Source organism: Podarcis pityusensis (genome assembly GCF_964106645.2).
Source record: "Podarcis pityusensis genome assembly, chromosome: 15".
Taxonomy (NCBI): domain Eukaryota; kingdom Metazoa; phylum Chordata; class Lepidosauria; order Squamata; family Lacertidae; genus Podarcis; species Podarcis pityusensis.
In genome coordinates this window covers 35,378,454-35,405,904 of record NC_138040.1, presented here as the reverse complement: position 1 = coordinate 35,405,904, position 27,451 = coordinate 35,378,454, and the positions used below count along the sequence as shown (strand labels likewise).

Below are 27,451 nucleotides of genomic sequence, written 5' to 3'. Positions count from 1 at the left end.
AATCTGCTAGCATTTAATCTCTGTGCCAGCGGGTCACCTGCTGATGAGAAGGATGGAGGGGAAGGGCAGCTGTGGCATTCAGCAAGGTGGATTTGTACAAGCTGTAGCACTTATTTCCCTCCCTCGTCCTGATGGAGAGGATTATTTAATAGTTCTCTCTCCACCTTCCCTAAGGAGAATATTTGAGATCTGTTCCCTACTACTTGTGATCTTGAGGGTCCCCTGCTGTTGGTCAGAATAGACCACACCAGACCAAATCGGACCAACAAGCTGACATGGTACAAGGCATCTTCCAATATTCTTATTACAGTGGTACCTCAGGTTAAGAACTTAATTCGTTCTGGAGGTCCGTTCTTAACCTGAAACTGTTCTTAACCTGAGGTACCACTTTAGGTAATGGGGCCTCCCGCTGCTGCCGGGCCACCGCGGCACAATTTCTGTTCTCTCCTGAAGCAAAGTTCTTAACCCGAGGTACTATTTCTGGATTAGCGGAGTCTGTAACCTGAAGCGTCTGTAACCTGAGGTAAGATAAAGGTAAAGGGACCCCTGACCATTAGGTCCAGTCGTGGCCAACTCTGGGGTTGCGGCGTGCATATCGCTTTATTGGCCGAGGGAGCTTCCGGGTCATGTGGCCAGCATGACTAAGCCGCTTCTGGTGAACCAGAGCAGAGTACGGAAACGCCGCTTACCTTCCCGCCGGAGCGGTACCTATTTATCTACTTGCACTTTGATGTGCTTTCGAACTGCTAGGTTGGCAGGAGCAGGGACTAAGCAACAAGAGCTCACCCCGTCGCGGGGATTCGAACCGCCGACCTTCTGATCGGCAAGCCCCAGGCTCTGTGGTTTAACCCACAGCGCCACCTGCGTCCCTGTAACCCGAGGTACCAATGTACAAATAAATTTTGCTGCTGGAGCTGCTCAGCACACCCTTTTTGTAGCACTGCGTTTGGCTCTTCCACCCTCTCACCCACACAGGCAGGGGCTGAACTGTCAAACGTTTTTGACGCCCCCTTCCTACTGCGATGCCAGCAAGGCGCAGGATGAACGGATGACTCAGCCCACGTACCCTCTCTGCAGCTGCTGGGGCTTCCAATTTGCACTTTTGTCTCTGCGGTGCTCCAGCTATACTGTGCAAGTGTCTGACGGCGCCGATGGGAGAGGGAAAGCTGGCTTGTTTGTTCCACAAGCATCTGGACAGCTCTTAAAGGCCCTCTTCTTGCAGAGAAAACCCACACCCCCTGTGGCTCGGCCATCCTGGCACCTGCAGTCAGCTAGGCTGGGCCCTGGCAAAGGGAAGGAGTCCTCACCAGCCCAGCTATGCTGGCTGCCATTCACTGCCCTCCCAACCAGGCTCCTGGATGTTTTGTTGCTTTTTATTAAGGATTTTCTTGGTGGCAGACCAAGACCCTAGTTAAAGGGGAAGGGGACTGGACTGATAGGGGGCAGTATGGGGGACAGACAAAGTGGCCGGCATGTATCCTGGCCCTGAGCCAAGCTCCTTGGAGTAAAAGCTGGCTGGAAAAGTCATTGGCATTTGTTTGGAAAAGTGCATGCCCTGAGCATTTGCAGAGTGCTTTCATCTTACACCATCATCTTTCCATATGTGCAGAGCTTCAGATCAGAAGAGAGAAGTTTCAGCCCAATGCGAATCCATGTCTGCTTTTTCTTTCTCCCCCCTCCTTTTTTTTTTAAAGGGAGGGGAATAGGCATTGGAGAGCGAGGGGCGGGTAGAAATGCCGGACGAGGCGGTGAAGGCGTCTCTGAGGCTGGGTGAAACAGAAACCCACACGGTCCTTCCTCCGCTCGTATCTTCTCCTGCAAACTGTTGCAGAACGCAGAGAAAGGCGCGAGCGAGAGGATCCACTGATGGGCGGCGACTGCGCGCGCCAGGGAGAGAGCCGGCTTCGGAGAGAGGCGCGCCGCGCGCATCCACACGAACACGCGTCTGCAGCAGCAGCAGCAGCAGCAGGAGGAGGAGGTACACGCGGAGATCTTGACGGAAGGGTAAACGCACGAGGCACAGGGGAGGGGGGCGTGTGGGGTTACTTCTTCACCATGTCCCTCTGCTCCCGGGACAAGCTGGACTGGAACCATCTCGCTCGAAAGGAAAGCGGAGTGACACCGCTTAGGCAAGATTCGAGAGGGGAGGGAGGTAGAGCTGTAAACGGGCAGCCGGCCGCCGCGCCCCCTCCCCGCATCGGGACACCTGCGCCTCGGTTTTTTCTTTAGTGGGGTGTGAGCGTTTCTGCCTCTCCCCTCCTCCATCCCATGAAGATGAACGTGTGAGTGCTTCAATAACACGAATAATTCATTCCAATTATTTTTTGTGCTACTGGGGACCGTAGGAGCCAACGGCTGGGGCCGAGGGGGTTTTGGACCCCCCCTTAAAATATTTGAGGGGTCCAGCCCCCCACCCCAAAGTTGATGGGCATTGCCATTCAAATGATGTGCATGCACCGTGTTCATGTGATTGATTATGGGTGGGTGATGCTTACCTGCCCCCCTCCCAAATATTTTATTCAAGTTGACACCCCTGATGGAAACTGAGGTAGCATCTTTTGAGGTGCATGAGAGAGACTCCCCGGGGTTTGTGTGATGTATCCAAACCCACCAGGTGGGGGACATGGAAGGAATGGGCTTTTAACCACAGGACCAGCAGCTGAAGTGGGAGCAGCGGTGGAGTCAGGGTCAGTCATCCCACTGTCAAGACTTTTTGGGGATGGGATAATGTGGATTTGAGGTTGAAGGAGGGCCCCCTAACACTGTTTTAGTTGTAACCCTAACCAAGGGGAGACTCTCTGCTGCCCACTGAGCCCCGGGCACAAAATCAGGCAGGAAATCTCCGTGTGTGTGTGTGTGTGGATGATGTCTTGGGGTCGCCAAACCTGTGGTTATACCTGTAAGACAGGAGCCTGCAGTAGAAGCAACTATTGAGTGGACAAACCAGTCTGTTTATGAAGCTAATGGTTCTCGCCAGCAGCCTCTTAAGCATCCTATTTACATGTCTAAATAGTTGATCAAGAATATATGTGTTGTCATAGAAATACTTAACTAGTGAGTGATGCTTTTTTAGAAGGCGGGGATTAGCCTTCCCCACCAACGTGGTTGGATACCAGGTCATCCTAGGGGTTGGCGATCAATAGACCAGGGGCCTGTGTGGTGTAATCTCACCTAGAGCGGGAAAGACACAGGGGCTGGCCTTGCACTCTGTGCTGAAACCAAAGCTATGGTTTTTGGTGGCGGATTCCTGAAAACCTAGTGGGGCAGCGAGAGCTGATGCTCTGAGCCCTTCCATCTTATGCTCACATTGTGTGTGTGTAAATAAAACCATATATCAAAAAGACACCACAGTCTCCTGTGACTTTCATTCCAAGGGAAACTTAACACAAGGTAATTGCTGGCACCCTTGAAGTCTCTCACTGTTTGGATATTGGGCTGCATGGAACACTCCTTTATCTAGAGCCGAGTCTGGTGACAAAAGCCAGCAGTGGCTACTGGCTATTATGTTTATGCCTTAACTCCACTGTTGAAGTCAGTATACCTCTGGATGCCTGTTGTTGAGATTTGCAAGCGGGGAGAATACTGTTATGCTCAGGCCCTGCTTCTGAGCTTCCCATTGGCAACTGGTTGGCCACTGGGAGGACAGGATGCTGGATTAAATGGGCCTTTAGCCTGATACAACAGGGTTCTTCTTATGTTCCAGATGTTGAAGTCCAGCTCCCATCAGCCCCAGCCAAAATGGAAAATGTTCATGGATTATGGGACCTGTGGTTCACTGACATCTGGAGGGTAACACAGATTTTCCATTCTGGATTGCACTAAGGAACCATAAAATTTTGTTAGCTGAATCTGTGGAATCATGTGGTAATATATCCTACCACCACCACCAAAACAACCAACAATTTATTATTTATACCATGCCCGTATGGCTGGATTTCCCCATGTTACGTGCTTTTCATTACCTCTGATGAATGGACAGTTTATGGATGTTGACTTTGGTAGCTGGCTGTTCTTTTAATGTACGGTAAGTGGGAAGGACACACATAGCTTGGTGGTGGAGCGTCAGCCCTGTTCAGTCCCTGACTTCTCCAGGAAGGGATGGGAATATTCCAGCTGAAACTCTGGAGAGCTGCTGCCCATCAGTGTAAATGAATCATTGGTATATGGCAACTTCCTATGTTCCTAAGTCCTTCATTTGTCTTCCAGGATGTCCAAGAGGCAACTGGAACATTTCCTCTTTAGAGTGTTCTAGATGGCACCCAAGACAAGACAAGAAGAACCATGTACAATGGAGCCAAGCTGCTGAGTCTCCTGCCAAAAGATGAACAACAGTCTTTCAAGGTTTATCCCTGTACACACCAGCATCAAACCATAGAGCTTCTACTGAGGAAGGAGGCAATTGGCATTGTTTCAGTTTGGGCTTTGAGACACAGAGTTGGTGTTCATCTCCGGCACAGAGGCCTTCTGCTCCTTTGAATGGCCATGTTGGATTTTCCTTGGCTCACCAGGACAGCTCCATCCCTTGCCCAGGGCCCATCATGGCACTTTCGCTGGACAGAGTCCGCGACTTCTCTCCTGGCCTCAACATATCTCCTGGTCTTCTTAATCCATGGATACTAAACCACTCTCAAAGGGATTGTGAGCTAGAACCAGGCTGTGGTGAGCACACGCTGGCTGCTGGCAGCAGCTTCCCGGGGCCAGCTGTCCGCTTTGTGCTGCCCGCCATTTATGCCCTTATTTGTGCTTCCGGTGTTCTGGCCAATGGGATGGTGATTTCGGTCATTCTGGGCTGCAAGCAGAAGGTAGTGTCCGACATCTACATTTTGAACCTGGCAGTAGCTGACTTACTCTTCTTGCTTGGTATGCCATTTGTCATCCACCAACTTCTGCAGGAGCAAGGCTGAGTTTTTGGAGACTTTCTGTGTTGGGCTGCGACCACCATTGACCTCAACAACCAGTTCAGTAGCGTGGGCATTGTCACTCTGCTGTGTGTAGACAGGTAGGAGCCAAGGTAGAAGAGCGGGATGAACATGGTATGCTAATTCAGAAGCAACTCAGAAGGACCATAGGTCTGTGGCGGAGTGCTTGCTTTGCAAGCTGATAATCCCAGGTTCAGTTCCTGGCATTTCCAGTGAGAAGGATTGGACTTCAACAATCTAGTGCCTTCCAGGTATTTTGGACTACAGTTCCCATCAACCCCAGCCAGCATAGTTGTTGGCTGGGGCTGATGGGAGTTGTGGTCCAAACATCTGGAAAGCACCAGGTTGGCAAAGACTGCAGTAGGAGATGGTAAATATGTTTGCCTGAAATCCTGGAAAGTCATTCAGTGACACTGGGCCCCTTTGCAGCTGGAGTGCCATGCTTGATCTGGAAGCAACCAGCTGTTTAGGCCTGATTTATGGGAAAGTTATGGCATAGGCAGTAAAGCGGAATAAATTATTGCTCGTATTAACTGTCATTTGGAGAAATCCTTGATATTTGCCGATGTTCCTTCCCTCTTAAATTATATCCCTGTGGTGTAGAGGCTAACAGATGGATCCTGCAGGGACAAAACACTTACCACCCACTACCCAGTAGTGTGAAGTCCTCGCTGCCCTTTCCACATTTAAACACATGGCTTATTACTGTCAATCTCATTTATTTGTGCATATTAAGTTATAGGTTTAAGTTAGCATCGATGGGATAGTCTTAATGTCAGCTGGGAAGGTTTGTCTTCCCTTCTGTTATATTTGCAGAAAAAAGGACAGCTGCTCTATTTCCCATCCGATTCTTCCGTTGCAAATGACAGTCCCAGCAACCATTTTACACAGCGCATCCCTCCAATAATCACCAACAATGAGTTACCATGGTCACTGTGCACGTTTATTGTGGATATTTGGACATATGCCTTGTCTCCTTTGTGGAATGTGCCGCCCTGTGTCTCCTGTATCCCTGACGCCAGTTCATTTCTCTCTCCAGGTACGTGGCAGTTGTGTACTCGTCCACCATCGGCCAGAAACGGACCCTGCGGTGCACAACTCTGATCAACGCTGGTGTGTGGGCTGGGAGCTTGATTCTGGCCACGCCTGCGATGCTCTATGCCCGGGTGCACTGGGACAACAAGACGGAGATCTGCCTCCTTGACTTACCAGGTCCCCACAGTATATACTGGTATACCCTGTACCAGTCATTGCTGGCTTTCCTGCTCCCCTTGCTGGTGATCACTGTACTGTATTCATTGACTCTGCAGCACCTCTTCCGTGCCATGCGCCGGGTGCATAGGAAGCCATCTGCCCGCAGCCGGAAGGTGACCCGCATGGCCCTCACAATCATGGCTGCCTTTTTTGTCTGCTGGACTCCGTACCACGTGCTGCAGTTGGTCAACCTCAATGCCACACCCTCTGCCGCCTTTTTCTATCTGTACCAGGCTACTATTTGCCTCAGCTACGCCCACAGCTGTGTCAGCCCCATCCTTGTCATTTTCTGCACCGAGTTCTTCCGCGAGAGGATGGCCCAGTCCAGGTGGGGACGAGGAACAGGAGGGGATGTGGTGGAGGGAAAGGGCTAATTCAGTAGAGGGTGACTTCCTGTTGTGAGAAGTGATGTAAATATAGGGGTTTAGCTTTTGCTGCCCAACTCCCCATGGGTCTCCGAGTACCCTAACTCCATGATCGGTCAGAGAAGAATGGATGGAGGCATGATCCAGTAGAAAGCAAGGCAGATATTTATTTTTCTGTTGCAAAAGAGTTTCCTTCCCTCCTTCCAAGGAGAGAGAGACTCTGAACAGAAGTGTGCAGGAACCTTTAAGGACTTTTGACATTGCCCAACCACCTTAGCCAAAGACCACCCCAAAATCGTCATACATACATCATAGGAGGTGGTCTACAGCAGAAATCATGCCAGGATACCTGATAAGGGTCGCTGATTGCATTACCTGGGCAGCCTGGCAATTCTTTCATGATCGTTAATACTTTAGTTCCTGAATCCGGGTCTCAGGCTCACCCTATTCATACACAAATACACCTTTAAGACAGGATTTGTAAGAGAAAAGACAATGGGGAGACTTTCCCCATTTGTCTTCCTTCCAGCAGGGAGTATTTGAGGTCACCAGGAGAGTCAGAATGGCTTCAGGATTGCACTCCTGTACTATTTCAGACACATGGATTATATATTTAGATATGTGTGCATTAATGAATATATATTTGAGACCTTAAAATTCTTCTAACAGAAGGATGCTGCAAGCTTTATTTTAAGGGTGAAACAGGGAGGGGGAATCTCAGTCCAGCCCTCAGGACTCTCTACAAGCCACGCCACCTCTCCACTTGACACATCCCTCACCAGTCCTGCTTCGCACTCCCCTGGAGTGCTTTTGCCCGGACTGGAATGTATCCTTGAACTCTGACACTGCTTCTTGGCTTGTGGGGAAGGAGGATAAAGAGGGGGGTGTATGAATGGAAACGAGCCCAAGGTAAGATATCATCACCATCATCACCATCGTCATAGTAATACCGTATTTTTCGCTCTATAAGACGCACCAGACCACAAGACGCACCTAGTTTTTGGAGGAGGAAAACAAGAAAAAAAATATTCTGAATCCCAGAAGCCAGAACAGCAAGAGGGATTGCTGCGCAGTGAAAGCAGCAATCCCTCTTGCTGTTCTGGCTTCTGGGATAGCTGCGCAGCCTGCATTCGCTCCATAAGATGCACACACATTTCCCCTTACTTTTTAGGAGGGAAAAAGTGAGTCTTATAGAGCAAAAAATACGGTAATTTATATACCGCCCTATACCTGTAGATCTCAAGGTAGTTCACGGCATAAAATTACAATTAAAAAACCCCCAAAACAAATCATAAAAATAAGAACAGAAACAAACCAATAATTCCCCCTACCACAACACATTTCAAAGCTCATCAGATGTCAGTCAGCTAAAGGCCGGGCTGAAGAGGAACGTTTTTGCCTGGCGCCTGAAGGTGTATAATGAAGACGCCAGCCAAACCTCCCTGAGGAGAGCATTCCACAAATGGGGGGGCCAGTGCAGAAAAGGCCCGTTCTTGTGTTGCCACCCTCCGGACCTCTTGTGGAGAGGAGGCACACAAAGACGAGCCTCAGAGGATGATCTCAGTGTCCAGGTATGTTCATATGGAAAGGGGCAGTCCTTGAGGCATTGCAGCCATTTTGTTGCTCTGCCCATTCTTGCCTCTGCCTGTGGCCCTTGGAAAATTGCCCAGCAGGGAATGTGGCCCTCAGGTTGGAAAATGTTTCACACTCCTGCTGTGGAGAGTGACCTGGGCATAAGGTCCCTTGAACACAGCAGAACATTCTCCTGAATCAAAACACACAGGATTGTATTATGTATATCACTTATTAAATGGATAATGCTTGAGAGATTATCTCTTTTTCTTTACAGGTATTGCAGATTGTTTACCAAGTGGAGGGCAATACGAGAAAGCCATTCCTTATCTATACCAGAAATGACAGCTACGATGTACAGTCCAGAAGCAAGCCATGCTGCGTCTCCATGCATCGTTTACCCTCCATTTGCAACAGAGATGCCTTTGTGCTCTGTAACTGAGACCACCAGAATCAGTGTAGTTGTCAATGGACATGAGGAACCTAGTAGGTATTGAGGACCCGCTTTGATTTGGTTTAGATCTCAGCTTGAAACATTGGCACACCCTGAAGTTCTGGAAGAGGATTAAGGTGGTGATGAGGGAGAGATACAGACTGGAAGACTCCTGGTTCTGGAGGGCTGTTGTAAGACCATGGCAGCAAGTGGAAAAACTGTTAGTGACGACTAATAAGACAAGGGACATTGAACAAATTAAATGAAACAATAATTCACTTTGTCTGGAAGTCAATGTGCCTGTTCTGTTTCACTGTACAAGAACAAATTAATGAACCTGTAAATATCATTTGTCGTAATATCCGTCCTCTAATCTATTGACTGCTCTTGCCAGGGTGTTTCCTTAAACAAAAGAGAAATCTGTCAAGTTGATGGAACTTCTATACGATGGACACATTAGACCAGAGCACTTAAAAGTGCTTATTTATCAATCTTACCTGTTAGTTGGCCATGTTCAACCTAAAATCAAGTTTCTCCTATCACAATTCCTTCTGTTAACTTAGTAGTTCTCACGTGGTCAGAGTATGAAATGAGGATGTGCTATCTGAAATTCACTCATGCTATGTTTGCAAAAAGGTTCGCAATTTGCAAACAAAATGGTAAACAGATAAGGGGCTTTATTCAAGCCATACACAGAGCAGGCCTTTTGCAATTAATGGACATTACTAACTTAGGCTGATTAATTGCAACGGATCTACTCTGAGTTATTGGGAGGAATATTTTTCTTAAAGTGTTGGGTTGTTTTTTAACAGCGTTTTCCAGATCAGTGTAGATCCAGCCTCAGTCTCCTTTGGTAAGGAATACATACAACTGTATCTTTCCTGCTACAGGGTTAATAGCAGCTTGTGGGGAGGTGTTGGAGGGCTAGATTGAAAAAGTAATCCAGGGACAAAGAGTTAAAAATCCTCCCCTAGTTTTGATGTTCATTAAAATCAGAGCTGCAGCTTATGGCTGCTTTAGGCAGTAATCATATACAGTGGTACCTCGGGTTAATACTTAATTCGTTCCGGAGGTCCATACTTAACCTGAAACTGTTCTTAACCTGAGGCACCACTTTAACTAATGGGGCCTCCTGCTGCAGCCGCACCGCCGGAGCACGATTTCTGTTCTCATCCTGAAGCAAAGTTCTTAACCTGAAGCACTATTTCTGGGTTAGCGGAGTGTGTAACCTGAAGCATATGTATCCTGAAGCGTATGTAACCCGAGGTACCACTGTACATATCCACTTTGAAGATACAGCACAGAGGAAAGAAAGTAATTCCTTACACAGCACATAATTACACTGTGGATTTCGGTCTCAGAAGAAGTTGTAATGTCCACCAACTTGGATGACTTCAAACGAGGATTAGACAACTTCATGGACAATAAGGGTACAGTGGTGCCTCGCAAGACGAAATTAATCCGTTCCGCGAAGCACGGCTATTAGCGGCTTAGCGGCTTTAAGAAAAAGGAAACAAACTCGCAAGAACTCACAAGACGTTTCGTCTTGCGAAGCAAGCCCATAGGGAAATTCGTCTTGTGGAACGACTCAAAAAACGCAAAACCCTTTCGTCTAGCGAGTTTTTCGTCTTGTGAGGCATTTGTCTTGCGGGGCACCACTGTACTAGCTCCAATGGCAATGTTGTACCTTCCCTGTCAGAGGCAGTATGCAGGAAGAGTGCTGGTCCTGCTTTTGTGTTGGGAAAGGCATCTTTGTCTCCAGGCACTGCAGTTGTCTGCAAGGGATTTCCACACAGTAGGGTTAATGTGATAATTTTGATGATAACATAATGCTAAGAAGGTAGTATGGGCTCTAACACTTCAGACTACAGGTGGATGATGTCGTTTTTTAATGCTCCCATAAAGGGGGGGGGGACCCACTCTCTGCAAAGAGGAAATTAGCCCTACAGGTAAAATGTCTGCTAGAAGGCAGTTAGAATATGCAAGTTTTCTATTTGCAGGTGATTTAAAAAAAGTGTGGGGGTATTAAAAAAACTGTTGCAGGTCTATTATACCACCTCAGGGGGAAAGAACAGTCATGTATTCCAAACGGTGCTGGAAATGGTTTGAATGCAAGCTATCAATGATAATGATGATGATAATAACGTTACAAACAGGAAACTGGGACTTATGTTCACATGTGGTGGGGGTGTAAATATGTACAATTTTTTGGTGAAGTGTGTTCAAGGAGATAACAGAAATCACTGAGTTAAAGCTGATCGAAAGTCTAGAGGTAGCATTATACCAATTTACAATGGGGTGGAAGATAAACAGTCTAGGAAGGAATGGCTCACAAATTTATTGACAGCTGCACCAGTTATTATAGCTAGGAAGTGGAAGGGGCAAGGTGAATATAAAATGGAAGAATGGTATAAAGACGTGTGGGATATAGCTTTTAATAAATTAATGTGCTATTAAGGTAAGATAGGGAATATGCAGGAGAAATGATTTTGAGGCGATACGGAAGGTGTTTGTAGAATTTGTACTGTTAAAATGGAAAGGGGTCAAACTATCGCAAGAGGTGTTGAAATTTTTGGAGGTTGGATAGTTACAATGCAATGGTCTCGGGGGTGGGGTGCACGTTTTTATTCTTATTTATTTATTCTTATTACTTTGTCAAAATAAAAATAAACATTTTTTAAAAAAATAAGCAACAATAATGCAATCTGACACGTCTGCTCAGAAGCAAGCCACCCAGCGGGGCTTACTCCCAGGCAAATGGGGAATATGCAGGAGAAATTATTTTGAAATCTGGAACGTGTTTGCATAATTTCTACTGTTAAAAAGGAAAGGGGGTCAAACCATCGCAAGAGGCGATGAAATTTTGGGAGGCGGGATAGTACAATGCAATGGTCTCGGGGGTGGGGTATGGTTTTTATTCTCATTTATGATTACTACTTTGTCAAAACAATAATAAAAAATATTTATTTTTAAAAAAGAAACAACAATAATTCAACCTCACACGTCTGCTCAGAAGCAAGCCACCCAACGGGGCTTACTCCCAGGTAAATGGGCAGAGCCCAATAAAGTTGCTTCCACTACGCGGAGGGATGTAGTAAATTCCTCGTCGAAGACGCTCGCCCGTTTTAAACGCCCAAGCGGAACCTTGCGGCTCCGCCGCGCCGGGAAGCTGTTCGGGGACGGACCCATTTCCGCGCCGGACCGGAAGTGCCCGCTGCCATCACGTCACCGGGTTGCCCCACCGAGTGAGGGTTGCCGTGACAGCGGCGGACTCTCCAGTCGGAGTTCCCAGGCGCTCGTTGCTGGGGGCGGGAGGCTGGTCGCCCGCTCGCTCGGCCTCGCCGTGTCCTCCGGCGTCTTTCGACCAGGCCTCTCTTCCGGCCTCGGGTGTCTTCCATGGAGCGGGCGGCCGCTATGACGGACATGTACGACCAGGCGCTGCTGGGCATCTTGCAGCATGTGGGGAACGTCCAGGAGTTCCTGAACATCCTCTTCGGCTTCTTGTACCGAAAGACCGACTTCTACCGGCTCCTGGTGCAGCCGGCCGACCGGCTCGGCTTCCCTCCGGGGGTGGCCAAGTGCATGGCGCTGCGGGTGAGTCCGAGAGGCTGGGGGCTCCTCGCCCATCTCCCTTGCCCCTCGCTCAAAATGAAGAGTTATTTGTTTTCGTTTCATACGAATCCTTATTTAGGTAGCCATTTCCGGGAGGTTTAACTCTTTCTGTCAGCAAAACAAAACAAAAAAAGCAGCACAGTCCTGGCAGGGCATCTCTGAAGACTCCATAAAGATTTATTCTGGAATAATAATAATAATAATACTCCGCCCATCTGATTGGGTTTCCCCAGCCACTCTGGGTGGCTCCCAACAGAATATTAAAAACACGATAAAACACCAAACATTAAAAACTCCCATAAACAGGGCTGTCTTCAGATGTCTTCTAAAAGTCAGATAGTTGTTTATTTCCGTGGCTTTTGTAGGTGGAAGGGAAGCTTTAGTCCACGAAGCCTTATGCTATGGATTTTCTTGTGGTGGGTTCTATTGGAGCGGATTGTTTTCTGTCCGTATATGGTTAAGGAATTATAGGGTGTTTCTTGAACAGTTACAAGGTAGGTTTGCATTTCAGAACAACAACAAAATGCGTCCAAAGTCGCTTGGAGACAAGTGAGTATGAGGCCTAATAAAGAATAACAAATCAGACAATTTTTAAAGTGCTGCAGTAGTTGATCTGTTGTTTATACAGATATTTGTTGCACTGTGAGATGTTTTCCCCCCTGGCTTCAATGAATTTAGGGTTATCTTTTTCCACCCTCGTTTTAATAATCGCAGCATCCCAGTGGGGGTACATTAGGCACAGAGTAAGTGTGTGTGTGTGTGTGTGTGTGAGAGAGAGAGAGAGAGAGAGAGAGAGAGAAAGGAGACACAGAGAGGCTGGCTCAAAGTGAGCTTCATGCCTGAGTTGGGTTTCGAACCTGGAGCCTTCCCAGTCTTAGCCCAACATTAACAACTACACCGCATTCCGCAGGAGTCGCTGCGTCAGTTTGTCACAGCAAACTCAACAAACAGTCTCTAAGGTGCCACAGACAAAACTCAGAATTACACTGCTATGTTTTTTGGGCTAGAGCCCACTTTCATGCATAAAGTATGATCCTTAGGTGGCAGATATATGTTTCAGTTCTATTTTCCCTCTTCACCTGGAACAATTCCCATGATGGCTTACATAAAACAAAACAGAATTAATTTCCTTTCTGACACATTGCCCTATGATGGCATTGTCACTCCAGTCCATTCACATTCCAATCCCAATCTTTATTAGAGTGATAAGAATTAGATTGTGGTTTTTTTAATCCTCTTTTAGCTCACCGTGCTCACCCACCTTTGGCAGTTGGGTGCTTGGTTCCCTGGATGCAAAATTCTTGCTCTTTATCCACTGTCTTAAGTGGAGAGTTAAGTGCAACCTTTTACATGCCTACTCCCATATGTGGGTATAAGCTTGCAGCCTTAATTAATTAAATTTATAATGTGCCAGAAATGTAAAGTGACTTTCTCTGTCATCTCCATAAACATAAATAAGACTAAAAATAATTGTAATTTGCACCAGCTGTACTTTTTTTTGAGGTGTATGGGTGCTCTTCTCCCTTCTCACAGTGTATATTGGTTTAAATATAGGATATCCCACATTCTTAAGGGGCTAAATCAGTGAAACAATGAGACCCAACATTCTCTTGCAAGATCTTAGTGATTCCAAAATATAATTAAGAATCCCTCTCCTTTGTGGTTTATCGGATGGTGGATATACAATGGCTTTGTATACATGACTGGAATTAAGAGGCGTCTGTGGCAAAAGTCTAACCTTTTCCTGTGAAATAAGAGACCGTTTTTAAAAAAGGATCCATTATTAAAGTTGAATATATCTTAGTTAAGGTAATGACAATGCATTTGAGCGAATTATTATTATTTAAAGTTAATGTACCAATAAATTATTTAAGCCCGTTGACTTCATTGGGTCTGTTTTCAGGTATGACTAACATTGAAAATCACCTTTGATTTCTAGAACTGCTTATCTTTTTAGCATTAGAGCTCTAAAGAGTTCTGTAACCAAACTAGAGAAAAGGTAATTCTGAAGTTTTTTAAATTTCTCACCAGAAGAGCTTTATTTTTGATAACTAGAAATAAAAGCTGTGTTAGGGCTTCTTTTACTTCCTTGTAGGAGTATGATTAAATAAAGTTTTCTTTTGTACCCAGTTCTAAATTGAAAAGGTGCTTTCTTAATTTCATGTCTCTCTCACTCTTGTCACACCCACCCACATACCCCTTTACTTTTAAAAGAGAGGGAGAAGATCCCAATGGCAAGTAGTGGGACAGAAGCATTAATTAGCTGTTTTTCCTGCATTGTCCCTTCCTTAGATCCCATTACTGCTGTCATGTAGCTGTTTTCCAGGCTTGTTCTTCTTCCTAGATTCCCAGGTTTTCTTGTATAAAATCTGATGAAAATGCAGCAGGCTTTGGCTTTTTCACTGCACACTACAGGTTGCAATTTGGAACTGGACTATGGTTTTGCCCACATCTTACCCATGTATCTTTTTTACGTGCATTTGTTAATGCTGTCTCAGACAGAAGTCTGGCCTTCAGATTGATATCCACTTCAGCCTGACCTCTCCAGTCTATTCTTGGAACAGTTGACTGTCCTAGAATGGCTATTGAATTATTTTTGTCAGCTGCTTTCTAAAAACTGGGCATCAGAAGGATGAATAGATTAAACACTTAGATCCAAGTGTGTTTGTGAAATAACTGACCCTGTGTGCATGTGGCTATGAGACGGGTAGAGATGTTTTTGTTCAATGTCTCGTTCGGATAGGGGTGGGAGTTAACACATGGCAATTAGAGAGGAAGATGAGCCTGCTACAAGTGGAGTGCCTCATATTTATTCTGCCTCACCCTCATCCCTATGGCAGTTTAGATGGCCCTTGTTATTTTCTTAAAATCTGCATTTTATCTTCTCTATGAAGGACTTTGCCCAGCTTAGAAATGAGGTGGGCTGCTAGAGGAGGGACAGAGTGCTATGTCCTTTTTCCTGTAACCTGCTCACTTAAGTGGACTCAGGTAACTCCTTGTTGTCTATAGTGACCAGGCAGGTGGTTGCATATAAGGCTACGTGTCATTATGTTTTAATTTTGTAGGGGTATCTAAACAGGTCTGTTACACCGAACACATACAACAAATACTGTTGTGGCATTTTAAAGAGACTACTTGCATTTTTTATCTATGGCCCTGAGTTTTTGTGGAAACCCTACATTAGGGGTGGAAAACCTTTAGTCCATGGGCCTGATTGGTCCCCACCAGGCCTTCTTATTTGGTCTGCAAGGCCATTTTGGCCAAGCTATGCCCACCTCCCCTATGCCTGAGGTAATGTGTGGGGTAGGTAGCAAGCAGAAAGAGGCTTTCCAGGCACTGTTGATGAACCTGCAAAGGGTTCTGCAAGACCCAAGTATCATCTGTTGGGTCTTGTTGAGAGCTTTGCAAGGGGCTTCAGAAGACCTGACAAATAGCTGGTTGGTCAATATTTTAAGGCTTTTCACAATATAGTGCTTTGCAAGGCCCTCAGCAAGGCTTTCAGGTCCCTTACAGAGTGCTTGACAAGGTTGTTGGGTATTCCAAAGAAAAGTGTGGGCTCAAAGAAAGGTCACCTGCCATCACTGTGTTGCCAGGTGAGTGCCAATGAAGGGTGAGGCTTTTTTCTTTTTCTATTATGTTTTATTGTAATTCATATTTGGTGTTAGCCACCCTGAGCCTGGCCCTGGGTAGAGAGGGCGGGGTATAAATAAAAATTGATGATGATGATGATGATTATCTGGCCTGCTGACTGTGTCCAGTCCCCCACCACTGCCCTACAGCATCTCACTAGAAGTTTATGTTTAGTATAGTTCTTCTTTCTGCATAATTTCCCATTCGTCAATGATAATACCGTGGGCTGGTTGTCCTTCCAAAACTTCAGCACTTGTTTTGTTAGAAATATAAATGGCTTTGTTTCTGTAGGTCATCCATGAAGCAGTCTGTTTCAAGGAGCAGTTATGTCACTCCTCTGAAAAAAAGCACACCCTTTCCATCCATTCTCTTACGGTTATCTATAGGTTAATGGTTGGGCTGTTGCTTTGTTTGCTGTATCACTTTCAGGCTTTCAAAAACTTTGAACACCTGGCCCGCCAAGATGATGACAGAAGACAGCAAGAACTTGAGGAAAAAGTGAAGAAAAGAGAGGAGGACATGACAGCTGCAGGAGAGAGAGTGAAGGTGGTGCCAGCTGTAGCTGAGGAGGTTGAGATCAGTGCAGCCGTGGGTGATGACTCTGTATCGGAGGGTGGAAAGGCTACAGAGTCACAGGAGCCCGTGGCAGTGGAGGAGAAAGTAGATGCACAAGCCGCCAATGCAGCCGTGGAGCCACCGGAGGCTGTTGCTGCCCCTTTAGAAAGTCAGCCAGCAGAGCTGCCCAGGTGAGTGACCGCTATGGTGCTTTGACCTCGTCGAACATTTTGCTGAAGAGAAATGAACTGGCAATGTATCTATAATATGGCTTAGCCTGTAGGGTTGGGACGGGTTCATTTTTCTTAAGAGGGCTACTAGGGAAACATGTTTATCTGTGAGCAAGGGGCCTCGGTGCTATTTCAATGGATGAATCTATGCAGCAGCCTTTTGGATATATACAGAAATGTGCTAACAGTTAAGCCTTCATGTGGCTGTTTCTTGCATGGTGGCATCAGCCATGGGCCTGGCAGCCTATTGCTTGGAAGAAACAGGAGCGTTGTCTGTGCAACAGAATGCGATAGTAAACGGCAGAGGTGGTGGAAAAGATGGCATCGCTCCACTCCTGAGTTGCAGAAGTTTTTCAGTGCCTCAGGTGGAGTTCTTTCCCATCACCTGGTACCTGGTACTTTTAAAAAATGAGAAGCCAAGACTGATCTTGAGACCATCTGCAAGGAAAGCATGTTCTCTACTATTGACCTATGGCCCTTTTCCAGTTCTGAATGTAGTTGCAAGATTTGTGCTTTTGAATGCTCTCCCACATCAAAGTCACTACTGTATAGGTAGAAAACCAGCAGAGCTGACAAAGGGCTGTGCTGGAATCTCCCTCCTTGATGTATTAGATTTCTTTTATCAAGGCAGGTTTTTTTCTGTATGAGTAAACAACTAAAAGATTTTTCACTGGGAGTTTAAAGTGGTGTGGCCTGTTCTCTTGAATGTGTAGACTAGGCTTAAACGAGAGGCTGCCACAGAGTATGTAAATCTTGGTGAGAATACTCTGTGGAATTTATTTGATGTACACTTGCCAAACTAGTTATATCACCACAACAAGTATACTGGCCTGTGGTGGCTTTAGGGAGAAACCTTGCCTAATTTGCAAGTATTGGGGAACCCGCTGTCTATTATGTGCTTGATATGTGCATTTTCTTGCTCTTCTTGCTGCTCTTCATTGTAGGTGAAACCCAAAAGCTGAACATTTATTTTGTTTATTTTTCAATAGAATTTCTAGCTTTTCCAGGGATAACTTGTGTTGCTGACTGATTCTTAAATATCTCCACTCGTCTCTTAACACCCATGCCTGGTTCCTATCACTTACATTATGTTTCTCTGAGTTTCTGCTAATATAAAGATGGGTCTGGGAAGATGCTTTCAGTGTTTAAAGACTAATCACCTTGGAAATAGTACTTCAGAGTGGAACTAAGGCAAATTATGTTTAATTTTGTCAAGTAGACACTCATTAGCCTTGGATGAATTTTTTTGTGACGTGTTAGGGAGTTTTGTATGTGTGATACAGACAAAAATATACAGTGGTACCTCGGGTTACATATGCTTCAGGTTACATACGCTTCAGGTTACAGACTCCGCTAACCCAGAAATAGTGCTTCAGGTTAAGAACTTTGCTTCAGGATGAGAACAGAAATCGTGCTCCGGCGGCACAGCAGCAGCAGGACGCCCCATTAGCTAAAGTGGTGCTTCAGGTTAAGAACAGTTTCAGGTTAAATACGGACCTCCGGAATGAATTAAGTACTTAACTCAAGGTACCACTGTATTGGAAATGTAATTTTTGAAATGCATTTTTTTACGGACATCCCAAGCTGCGTGTGCTAGCAGCAGAATGTGACACAGCTGGGGAGTGTATTTCTCAAGGTACTGATAACTTAAAAGCTTTTGTGTACTGCCATGTAAGTCCTTTGTTGGTAGTCTAATCACTTAGGAAGGCAAGGTGAAATGAGGCTCTGTATCAGTTTGATGGCATGGCTGCAGGATGGGGGAAGCTTTACTGTCATGAGAATCTCTTAGAATCCTGACATCCATTGTGGACATTGCACTTCCTGTTGGTTTGGAAAGGCAGCTTGCCGAAAGCCAGAAACCACCAATCTCTGCATCCCAAACACTGAACAAGATGGTTTCACAATTGCCTGTGGAGTGTTGGAATGGGTTTAGCATCCTACATGGGGAAAAGATCCTGTTGGGCACTATTTTCTAGTGTTAGTGTATGAGAGGATGGAGCATTTTTACTCTGGAAGCAAAGCAGTGTTTAACATAGTGATGACGAGTGTGAGCTAAGAGCTGGTCTGCAAATCTTGCCTTAGCCATTGGCTTGATCTTGGGGAAACCGCTGTTCTATTTGAAAAATGATCAACCTACCTTATAGGGCTTTGTAAGAATTACTGAGGCTGTATGTGTGGAGCAGGCTTTTTGAAGGTGTGAAATGTGCTATATGAATCATGCTGCTCATTTGGGTAGCAGTGCTGTCCCTTTGATCTGCCTTTAGCCAGCCCAAACATCACGATCTGGCAATACACTGCAATGTTGAAATGAGCTGCATTGTTCCCAGCCTGCGATTTGTGGGGTGAAACTGCTGCAGCTCTCACTACGGGAGCTGAGGCTCTTTCACTCCACAGCCTTGGGGGCAAGTACAACGCAGCTTGTTTGCACTGCTCAGCTGGGGGGCAGGAAGGCTCCTGCTCTGCAGCTGAGCGAGCCCCGATGTCTCCCAGGCAGCTGTGTGCCCCTGAACAGAGAAGTGCAAAGGAGCCACCTCTGGCTCATGCAAATTGGAGGAGAGGTGGGAGTTCTGTTACACTGTGTAGGCAGCCAAGCTAGGAACAAGCTACATTGGCTGAGGCTGATGTTCCTCCCTCAGTGGTATGAGGGCTAGAGTTTAATGGCTGCTTCACCTGGTGGTATATTGCAGGTGAAACCACCACTGCCGAGTCCCTCTGCTGCCAGCACCTGGCTGCAGCTTGTTTGTCCCTCACACACTTGGTGCTGATAGTAGAGACACTCGGCAGTGGTGGTTTCACCTGCAATATACCACCAGGTGAAGCAGCCATCAAGGTCTGGCCCTCATACTGGTCCTAGCATTCAGTAGGGTTATATTAATGAATCAGTAGACTAATAACCGAAGATTCTCTAAACGTACAGCTTTTGGTCAATAATGTCTTCATCTTGTTTAGCTAATATGTAGGTGTTTGCTGCTGAAAAGTTCAAGAATTGTGTGCAGAGATGTTCCACCCAACTTTTCTTGCAGAACTGCTGTAGTTGGTATAAGCTTGCCACTGGGTGGTGTTGGCATCCACTAAATGGATAACATAGACTCCAAAGCATATTGAAGAGTTATGTGAGGTCTCTGAGGTTTCCCTCCAGACAAAATTTGCTGCTGAGAGCCTGGCTAAGCAAGATGCTATGATGTTCATTTCTTTCTTTTTTTTTAAATGATATTTATTAAAGTTTCAAAAAAAGATTACATTGATAAGAAAAAGAAAAATAGAGAAAAGAAAAATACAAAATGCAAAAAAAATTAAAAACAATTCCATCTTTTCATCCCTTATCTTTCATTTACTTGTTTCCCGAACCTCCTCATGCCTCCCTTTTTTGTATTCCAGTTCAATTTATTAGTTCAGCAATTCCTTTCCCTCCTTATTTTATCCTAATCTTTAATCTTAATATATTATAACATTAAGTTTTGACCTATTGAAAATCCAATTTTTCCATATTCTTTTACCATTACAGCTAGAAACCACTTAACTTCAATCCAACATCATTCTAACATTCATTAATTTTGCAATATTTCTGTAAATAGTCTTTAAATTTCTTCCAATCTTCTTCCACCGACTCTTCTTCCTGGTCTCGGATTCTGCCAGTCATTTCCGCCAATTCCATGTAGTCCATCATTTTCATCTGCCATTCTTCCAGTGTGGGTAGATCTTGTGTCTTCCAATGCTTTGCAATAAGTATTCTTGCTGCTGTTGTAGCATACATAAAGAAAGTTCTGTCCTTCTTTAACACCGATTGGCCGACTATGCCCAGGAGAAAGGCCTCTGGTTTCTTTAAGAAGGTATATTTAAATACCTTTTTTAATTCATTATAAATCATCTCCCAGAAAGCCTTAATCCTTGGGCGCGTCCACCAAAGGTGAAAGAATGTACCTTCAATTTCTTTACATTTCCAACATTTGTTATCGGGCAAATGGTAGATTTTTGCAAGCTTGACTGGGGTTATGTACCACCTGTATATCATTTTCATAATATTCTCTCTTAAGGCATTACATGCCGTAAACTTCATACCTGTGGTCCACAACTGTTCCCAGTCAGCCATCATTATGTTATGTCCAACGTCTTGTGCCCATTTAATCATAGCAGATTTCACCGTTTCATCCTGAGTATTCCATTTCAACCGCAAGTTATACATCTTTGACAAAATCTTAGTTTTGGGTTCTAACAATTCTGTTTCTAGTTTTGATTTTTCCACCTGGAAGCCGATTTTCTTGTCCAAATTGTATGCCTCCATTATCTGATAATAATGAAGCCAGTCTCGCACTTTATTTTTTAGTTTTTCAAAACTCTGCAATTTCAGTCTATCTCCATCTTGCTCCAAAATTTCCCAATATTTCGGCCATTTGACCTCCATATTGAGCTTTTTCAGAGCTTTCGCTTCCATCGGTGACAGCCACCTTGGGGTTTTATTTTCCAATAAATCCTTGTATCTTATCCAAACATTAAACAGTGCTATGATGTTCATTTCTAGCAACAAATGGATGGAAATTGAAATTCTGCAATAGTATTTCCAACTCTCTTTACATGAAGACAACATAATTTCCCCAAGTCTCATCACCCAGAAGTTGAAACATGTCTCTAATATACCATCTTGCAAACTGTGAATAAGATTAACATTATTAGTCTTCATCTGGTATGTAGATGAGGTGTGCTTATATCTCTGCTTCTTATTTAGTACAAAAAGTCAGTATATTTTCTCTTGTAGTTTCAGGAATATGGTGTTTTCTTTAAATGTGGGATATGTTTAGATGGTAGAAAGAAAATAATACATAGCTGTAAACTTTCCCTTTTCTTGCGAGGAATCCTATTCGGAATAAGGGAATTTCCCTTTAAAAAAAAGGAAAACATTGACAGCTATGAAATAATAAGTAATAATGTGTTTGAGGGAGCAGTAATATGTGTAGGTGCATCATTTATTCCTACATTGCAGGGAGTTGGCCTAGATGACCCTGGTATAGAACTCTACAATTCTATGATTCTACTATTTATATGTGTACGAGTGGTGGTAGCTCCTGGGCTGAAGGCTGAATGCCCAAATTTCTCTCATTTTTCTAACATTTAACCAAAACAATCCCCATGTACTTTCTAGCCCTTTCTGTACAAATCAGGTTCTAGCACGATAAAATATGCATTCAGTGAAAACTGAATTAGTTTGTTAGTTGAAATGCCTCAATTACTGCCACTTTCAGTAATTGTGATGAATGTCTTTCCAGGCCAAATCAAATATACAAGTGGAGTACAAGAGCAGCTGGCTAAAAGCGTTTGGACCTTTGTTAACACCTTACACAAATGTGCACAGCCCCAGTGTAGGATGGTCATTCTTATCTCCCGAAACGTCCTTATCTTTTTCGAAAGAGGGTGGGTTTGTATGTTTTTCTAGAACTTAGAAGCACAGAAGTGGTGGTAAATGTGTGTGTCTCCCACGTGACTGGGAGAAAGCCATAGATCACATGTTTTGGATGCAAAAGATCCCATGTTCGATCTCTGGCATCTCGAGATAGGAATGGAAGAGACTTCTGTCTGAAATGCTGAAAATCTGTCAGTCAGTCTAGACAATACTGATCTAGATAGACTTGGTACAAGTAGAATCTAAAATTTAAAACCTTTTGTGTTCACCCGTGTTCTTCCTCCTGGAAGATGGCAAGGATGAAACAAAAATCTAATCTCAAAGTATATTTTTCTCATGCAATATGCCAACAAAGTAATCATATCCTGGCAGCTATATAGAGGTCTCTCATTATCACAAGACACATACAATGTAGTCTTTCCTCCTCCTCCCTTCTGGTCTTACATTTAGATGCAGCACATCACAACTTTGAGTAGTATTGCAACAAATGCTTAATGGAAGGAGATGGGATATCATTTTTCTGATCTCTTGCCAAAGCCTATATTGGCTTGGCTTCCATCCCTAAAAGATCCTATGTAGGACATGTTGCCATCTGATCTTCATGTCTCCAACTTCAGAAAGATGAGAATAAAGAGTGCCTGTTTTATTGCCATCTGGGTAGTGCGAGGCTGTGAATTGCAACACTCTTTGTGCCCAGACATTTCCATCTGCTTTGACAAGCAGCTCTCTCCATCGTTCTCGATGTCTGAGCTCAGCTCCTTTTTTATTTTGAGTGCTGCCTTCTCACTTGGCCCTCTTTTAGATTTTACTCTGCATACATTTGCCTCACAGTATTTAAAATAGTGTCACATGTGCCACAGATCAGTCAGCCTCCTGAGTTCTGTTTACATTGTTTGACTCCCGATTCTCATTTGCGCCTTTGTTTTTAGGTAGAAGGCTGAACTCTCTTGGTTGCCTTATTTTTCTGTTGGCACAGCAGACGCTTTGGAAGTCAGACAGCTTTCTTAGTAATTTGACTTGGTGTGGAATGGCCTGAGTGCAAGGCGCTTAAAGTGAAATTGGCACTTCCATGGCATTGGGGGGGGGGAGAAGTTTTTAAAAAATCAAAAGCACAACAATACAAACTACTGGGTGATAATTGTCTGAGCAAGAGGATCCACGGTGTATTTAGCTGCATAAATTAGTCTTTTCTTCATCCCATTTATGGAACTGGGGTCTAAGTTACATCTCTCTTAAGGCCTAGTATTAGAAGAGTTGCGTCTCGTGAAGTTATTGGAAAAGAGGGATGAGAAGCAAGTATAAGCTCTTTTCAGAGAAGTGTGGCGCAGCATAAGCGGTTGAGGTTTCTGAAGTAGAACCAGGAGCGATGGTGGCCTTTGTAAGTTGAACCACAAGGGATTGCTTGCAAGTAGAGCTGAACTGGCTGTCCTCTCCATGGTAGGAGAAAATAGTAGGAGCTGCTATATTAAGCAAAACTGGGTTACGCTGGAACAGCAGAATCAACACACTTGTGAGATCTGTTTGTTCCCTTTCAAAAGTGTTGCTTGCCTGGAAGCTTTCTGTGACCCAGAATTGGAGCTGTAAACTTAGAAACGTAAAAGTAAGATGGGCAGGATATCTTTAAAAGGCACCAACTTCTAGCACACATGCCTATTTCAGTATACCACAGGTTTGGTAAAGGCACTAGGCATTATTGCTGGAATGCGTAGTTCAGCGACATGACATTGCAGTAGCTACAGGTAGGTAGTCGTGTTGGTCTGCCGTAGTCGAAACAAAATAAAAAAAATCCTTCCAGTAGCACCTTAGAGACCCAACTATAATAACAATAACAAACTTAGTTGGTCTCTAAGGTGCTACTGGAAGGAATTTATGACATTGCAGGCCTTTGATATGAAGAACAAAGCAAATACATTAAGTTTGTCATTGTTGGGCTTTGCAGTGAGAGATACTTCTGCTTCAGAAGGACTCCCTCTACCTCTCTATCATAAGTTTATAGTGGAGGTTCATGCCAGGGTATTTTCAAGTGTCTACCTAATGGCATATATCTATTTAGGTGCATATCAAGGTAGATCTCAGTAAACTATGGGTCCAACCCATGTGGCAGCTAGTTGTTGCTGTTTTCATGTTAAGGCAACAGGTATATGCTTTGCTATCTCAGCTAAGTCCAGTAATTTTGACAACCATTCCTCCATGGTAGGTAATGATCAATCTTTCCATCTTTGTACATATAAAAGTTTCACTGCTGTGATCATGTATTGGGATAGTGTTCCATGGTATATATATATCTCCATCCATAAGTCCCAGCATGAAGAGCTCTGCTTTCAACTGCCGTGCAGCACTTGGAAGGTTCCCCAGAAAGGAATGCACTTCCGGGGCTGAAAAAGGTGTCCCAGTCCTCTGCTGGTATGTTGCAATAACCAGAAAAACCAAGGTTTGTCTTTTAACCTACCTATATATTTCAGAAGAGATTGTGCTTTTAAAAAGCTTGCGTTTCTGATGGTGTTAGTCAGTCATGCCCCAATCCTGGATTAGGTGCAGTGAGTCAGAATGGAAAAAAATTACATGGGATAAAAAGATTCATCTATCGATCAAAGGATGATTTTGTCCATTGAAACTTTCCTTAAGTTCTTTTCAATGTGCTACTGGTCATTCCTCCTAGGGCACCAGGCGTATTGGGTCTGTAGTCCCCTGCTACTTTTTGTACGCGTAAGTAGAGCAAGCTGTCTATTGCTAGGCAAATACTGATAGTGTCTGCTGAGTTTGGCTCTCTGGTAGGCTTGTCTTGTCACCTGTTAATGTGGTGTTGAGTTAGGGTGAGAGATGTATGCTCAGCTGACTGGGTAGGCTGGCAAACTATCAAGATGTGGAGCTGGCTTCTAAAAATTGAAGCTGGAAACAGTTGGAAGCCTAGATTTTTTTAAGTTGATCAAAGTGTTATGTCTATGTTGTGGCACCATGTGATAACAAAGTCAAAAAGGACCTGCTATTTAAACTTTAATTCTTTGGCATTTTACAGCCTCTGGGTGCTAGTTCATTGAAAATCCATGCATGAATCACAAATGCTAGTTTTGGAAGCATGCAGTCAATTTTAAAGTGGGTTGGGCTTTATTTTAAAACAATATGTTTTGCACATTTGCATCGTTAAGCCTATATTTGCAGGTATGTTCAGTTTCCCTGATGTATGACTGCTGGTGGTTGTTTCCCTGGTAATGAGGTAGAATGCTGGAATAATTTAACAGACTGTAAGCTGATGACTACAACTCTGAACGGTCTTTTATGTCAGGGGTAGCTAACCTTTGACCCTCTAGAAGTTGTTGGACCATAGTTCCCATCATCTCAAGCCAGCATGACCAGTGGTCAGGTAGATAGGAACTGTAGTCTAACCATATCTGAAGGCCCAAAGGTTAGCACTGCTGCCTGATGTGAACTTCCTGGTACGCCAGCTGAGACCCTACCTACCTGCGCCCTATATCACCAGTGGTACATGCTCTGGTTATCTCCCACTTGGACTACTGCAATGTGCTCCATGTGGGGCTACCTTTGAAGGTGACTTGGAAACTACAACTAACCCAGAATGTAGCGACTAGACTGGTGACTGGGAGCAGCTGCTGGGACCATATAACACTGGTCCTGAAAGACCTACTTTGGCTCCCGGTACGTTTCTGAGCACAATTCAAAGTGTTGGTGCTGACCTTTAAAGCCCTAAACGGCCTCGGCCCTGTATATCTGATGGAGTGTCTCCACTCCCATCATTCAGCCTGGACACTGAGCTCCAAGGGCCTTCTGGTTGCTCCCTCACTGTGAGAAGTGAAGTTACAGGAAACCAGACAGAGGGCCTTTTCGGTAGTGGCACCAACCCTGTGGAACCTGTTAGAAGCTGCCCAGAGTGGCTGGGGCAGCCCAGTCAGATAGGAAGGGTATTTGTTGTTGTTGTTTCTTAGTTTGTTGTTATTGTTGTTGTTTTGTTTCTGAACACAGAATAGTATTAGAACTAGGCTAGAGCCACACTTCCTGATAGTATTCTACTTGCCAGTGATCTTTTAGGTGGGGAGGCAGTCAAAAGTTATCCCCCCCATAGCCTGAAATGGTACAGTCTGTGATGCACAGATCCAGCCTGACACTGTTGTCACAAATACAGATAATCAAACCCAAGGAAGAGAGATTATTTTCTTAGGTTCAAGGTAGATGGGGCTTACTTTTGCCATACCTTCTGCCACACCTAGAAACTGAAATTTTCAAAGGTACTTCCAGATGGAGTTGTATGAATAGCGGCACACTGAATTTGCATGCATGACAGTCCAAAGGAGGAATTGTAACGCAGATCCAAAATGTTACGTGGTACCTCTTATTCCACCCACCACCACCACTTTCTCATTTACAAGCTATCCAGATGGGGTACAAGATGGAGCCAATTGTTTGATATCATCCTGAATGTATAGCATCTTTTCTGTCCTATCCACTTGGGCCTAAGAATGTGTTTCCATTGTTTTAATGGGTCCAGTATAAGATATTGTACTCGATGCTGCTTGTTTTATTTGAATTGGCGCTGGTAACTTGCATAGTTTATACATATATTTTGAAAACAAACTGTCAGGACATGATTCTGAAATGTATTTTTCATTTGTAATCAAACAGGGACCACAACTGAGTTCATCTTGGATTCCACATTGCCTCAGGCTGTGTTTGATATCCAGTAAAAGAAAAAAGTGGGCTTCAAATGGCTATAAATTAAGCTTTGGCTTCCTAAAATATGCTGTATCTTGTGCCTGAGTGGTATAGGGCGGGTATATAAGACCCTCGGGTATAGGGCAGTATATAATTAATTATTAACTAATTAATTAATTAATTAATACAGTGGTACCTAAGGTCACATATGGTTCAGGTTACAGACTCCACTAACCCAGAAATAGTGCTTCAGGTTAAGAACTTTGCTTCAGGATGAGAACAGAGATCGTGCTCTGGCGGCGCGGCAGCAGCAGGAAGCCCCATTAGCTAAAGTGGTGCTTCAAGTTAAGAACAGTTTCAGGTTAAGTACGGATCTCCGGAACGAATTAAGTACTTAACCCGAGGTTACCACAGTAATGAGGAACGTTCCTGTTGGCCAGTGAGTAAGGCTGGATTGTGCTTTTGTTCCATTGAAAAAATTAAGGCCCATAACTTTCTTTTGTACTCATGAAGCCTTACAACTTCAATCGGGTGTTGGAAATATAAATGCAGCTGCAGAGCTTGAGTGTATCATGTCTTCCATATCAATTATTTGCTTTGGGATCTGGATGCCTAACTCTGGAAATGAGGACATGAAGCCCAACTGAACCTACATTTCTCTCTCTCTTCCTGCTGTTTTGTTAACCAAGAAAAGACTCCCTTTGCTGCAGGCAAGAGGACAGCGTGTGACTTGGTTTAAATAAAACATGGTTTCTTTGCTTAAAATCATTGCTCATTAAAATGGAGAAACTTCAGTGAAACCCTCTCCAAAACAAACTCTG

At 44.4% G+C, this 27,451-nt stretch overlaps 1 protein-coding gene and 1 pseudogene across 2 annotated transcripts in view; both read left to right on the top strand.

Moving 5' to 3' along the window:
- The first annotated feature begins 1,452 nt into the window (after positions 1 to 1,452).
- Positions 1,453 to 8,826, top strand: LOC308463809 (melanin-concentrating hormone receptor 1-like; annotated as a pseudogene). The gene is made up of 5 exons (XR_013991544.1): positions 1,453 to 2,282; positions 3,704 to 3,789; positions 4,207 to 4,999; positions 5,959 to 6,501; positions 8,388 to 8,826. The product of XR_013991544.1 is annotated as a melanin-concentrating hormone receptor 1-like (transcript).
- Positions 8,827 to 11,757: 2,931 nt separating this feature from the next.
- Positions 11,758 to 27,451, top strand: part of NUDCD3 (NudC domain containing 3) — a 56,328-nt gene continuing 40,634 nt past the window's right edge. Inside the window, exons 1-2 of the mRNA XM_080982582.1 lie at positions 11,758 to 12,137; positions 16,215 to 16,531. Coding sequence (XP_080838708.1) covers positions 11,940 to 12,137; positions 16,215 to 16,531 — 515 coding nt within the window. The 5' untranslated portion in view covers positions 11,758 to 11,939. The remainder of the gene's footprint in view (positions 12,138 to 16,214; positions 16,532 to 27,451) is intronic.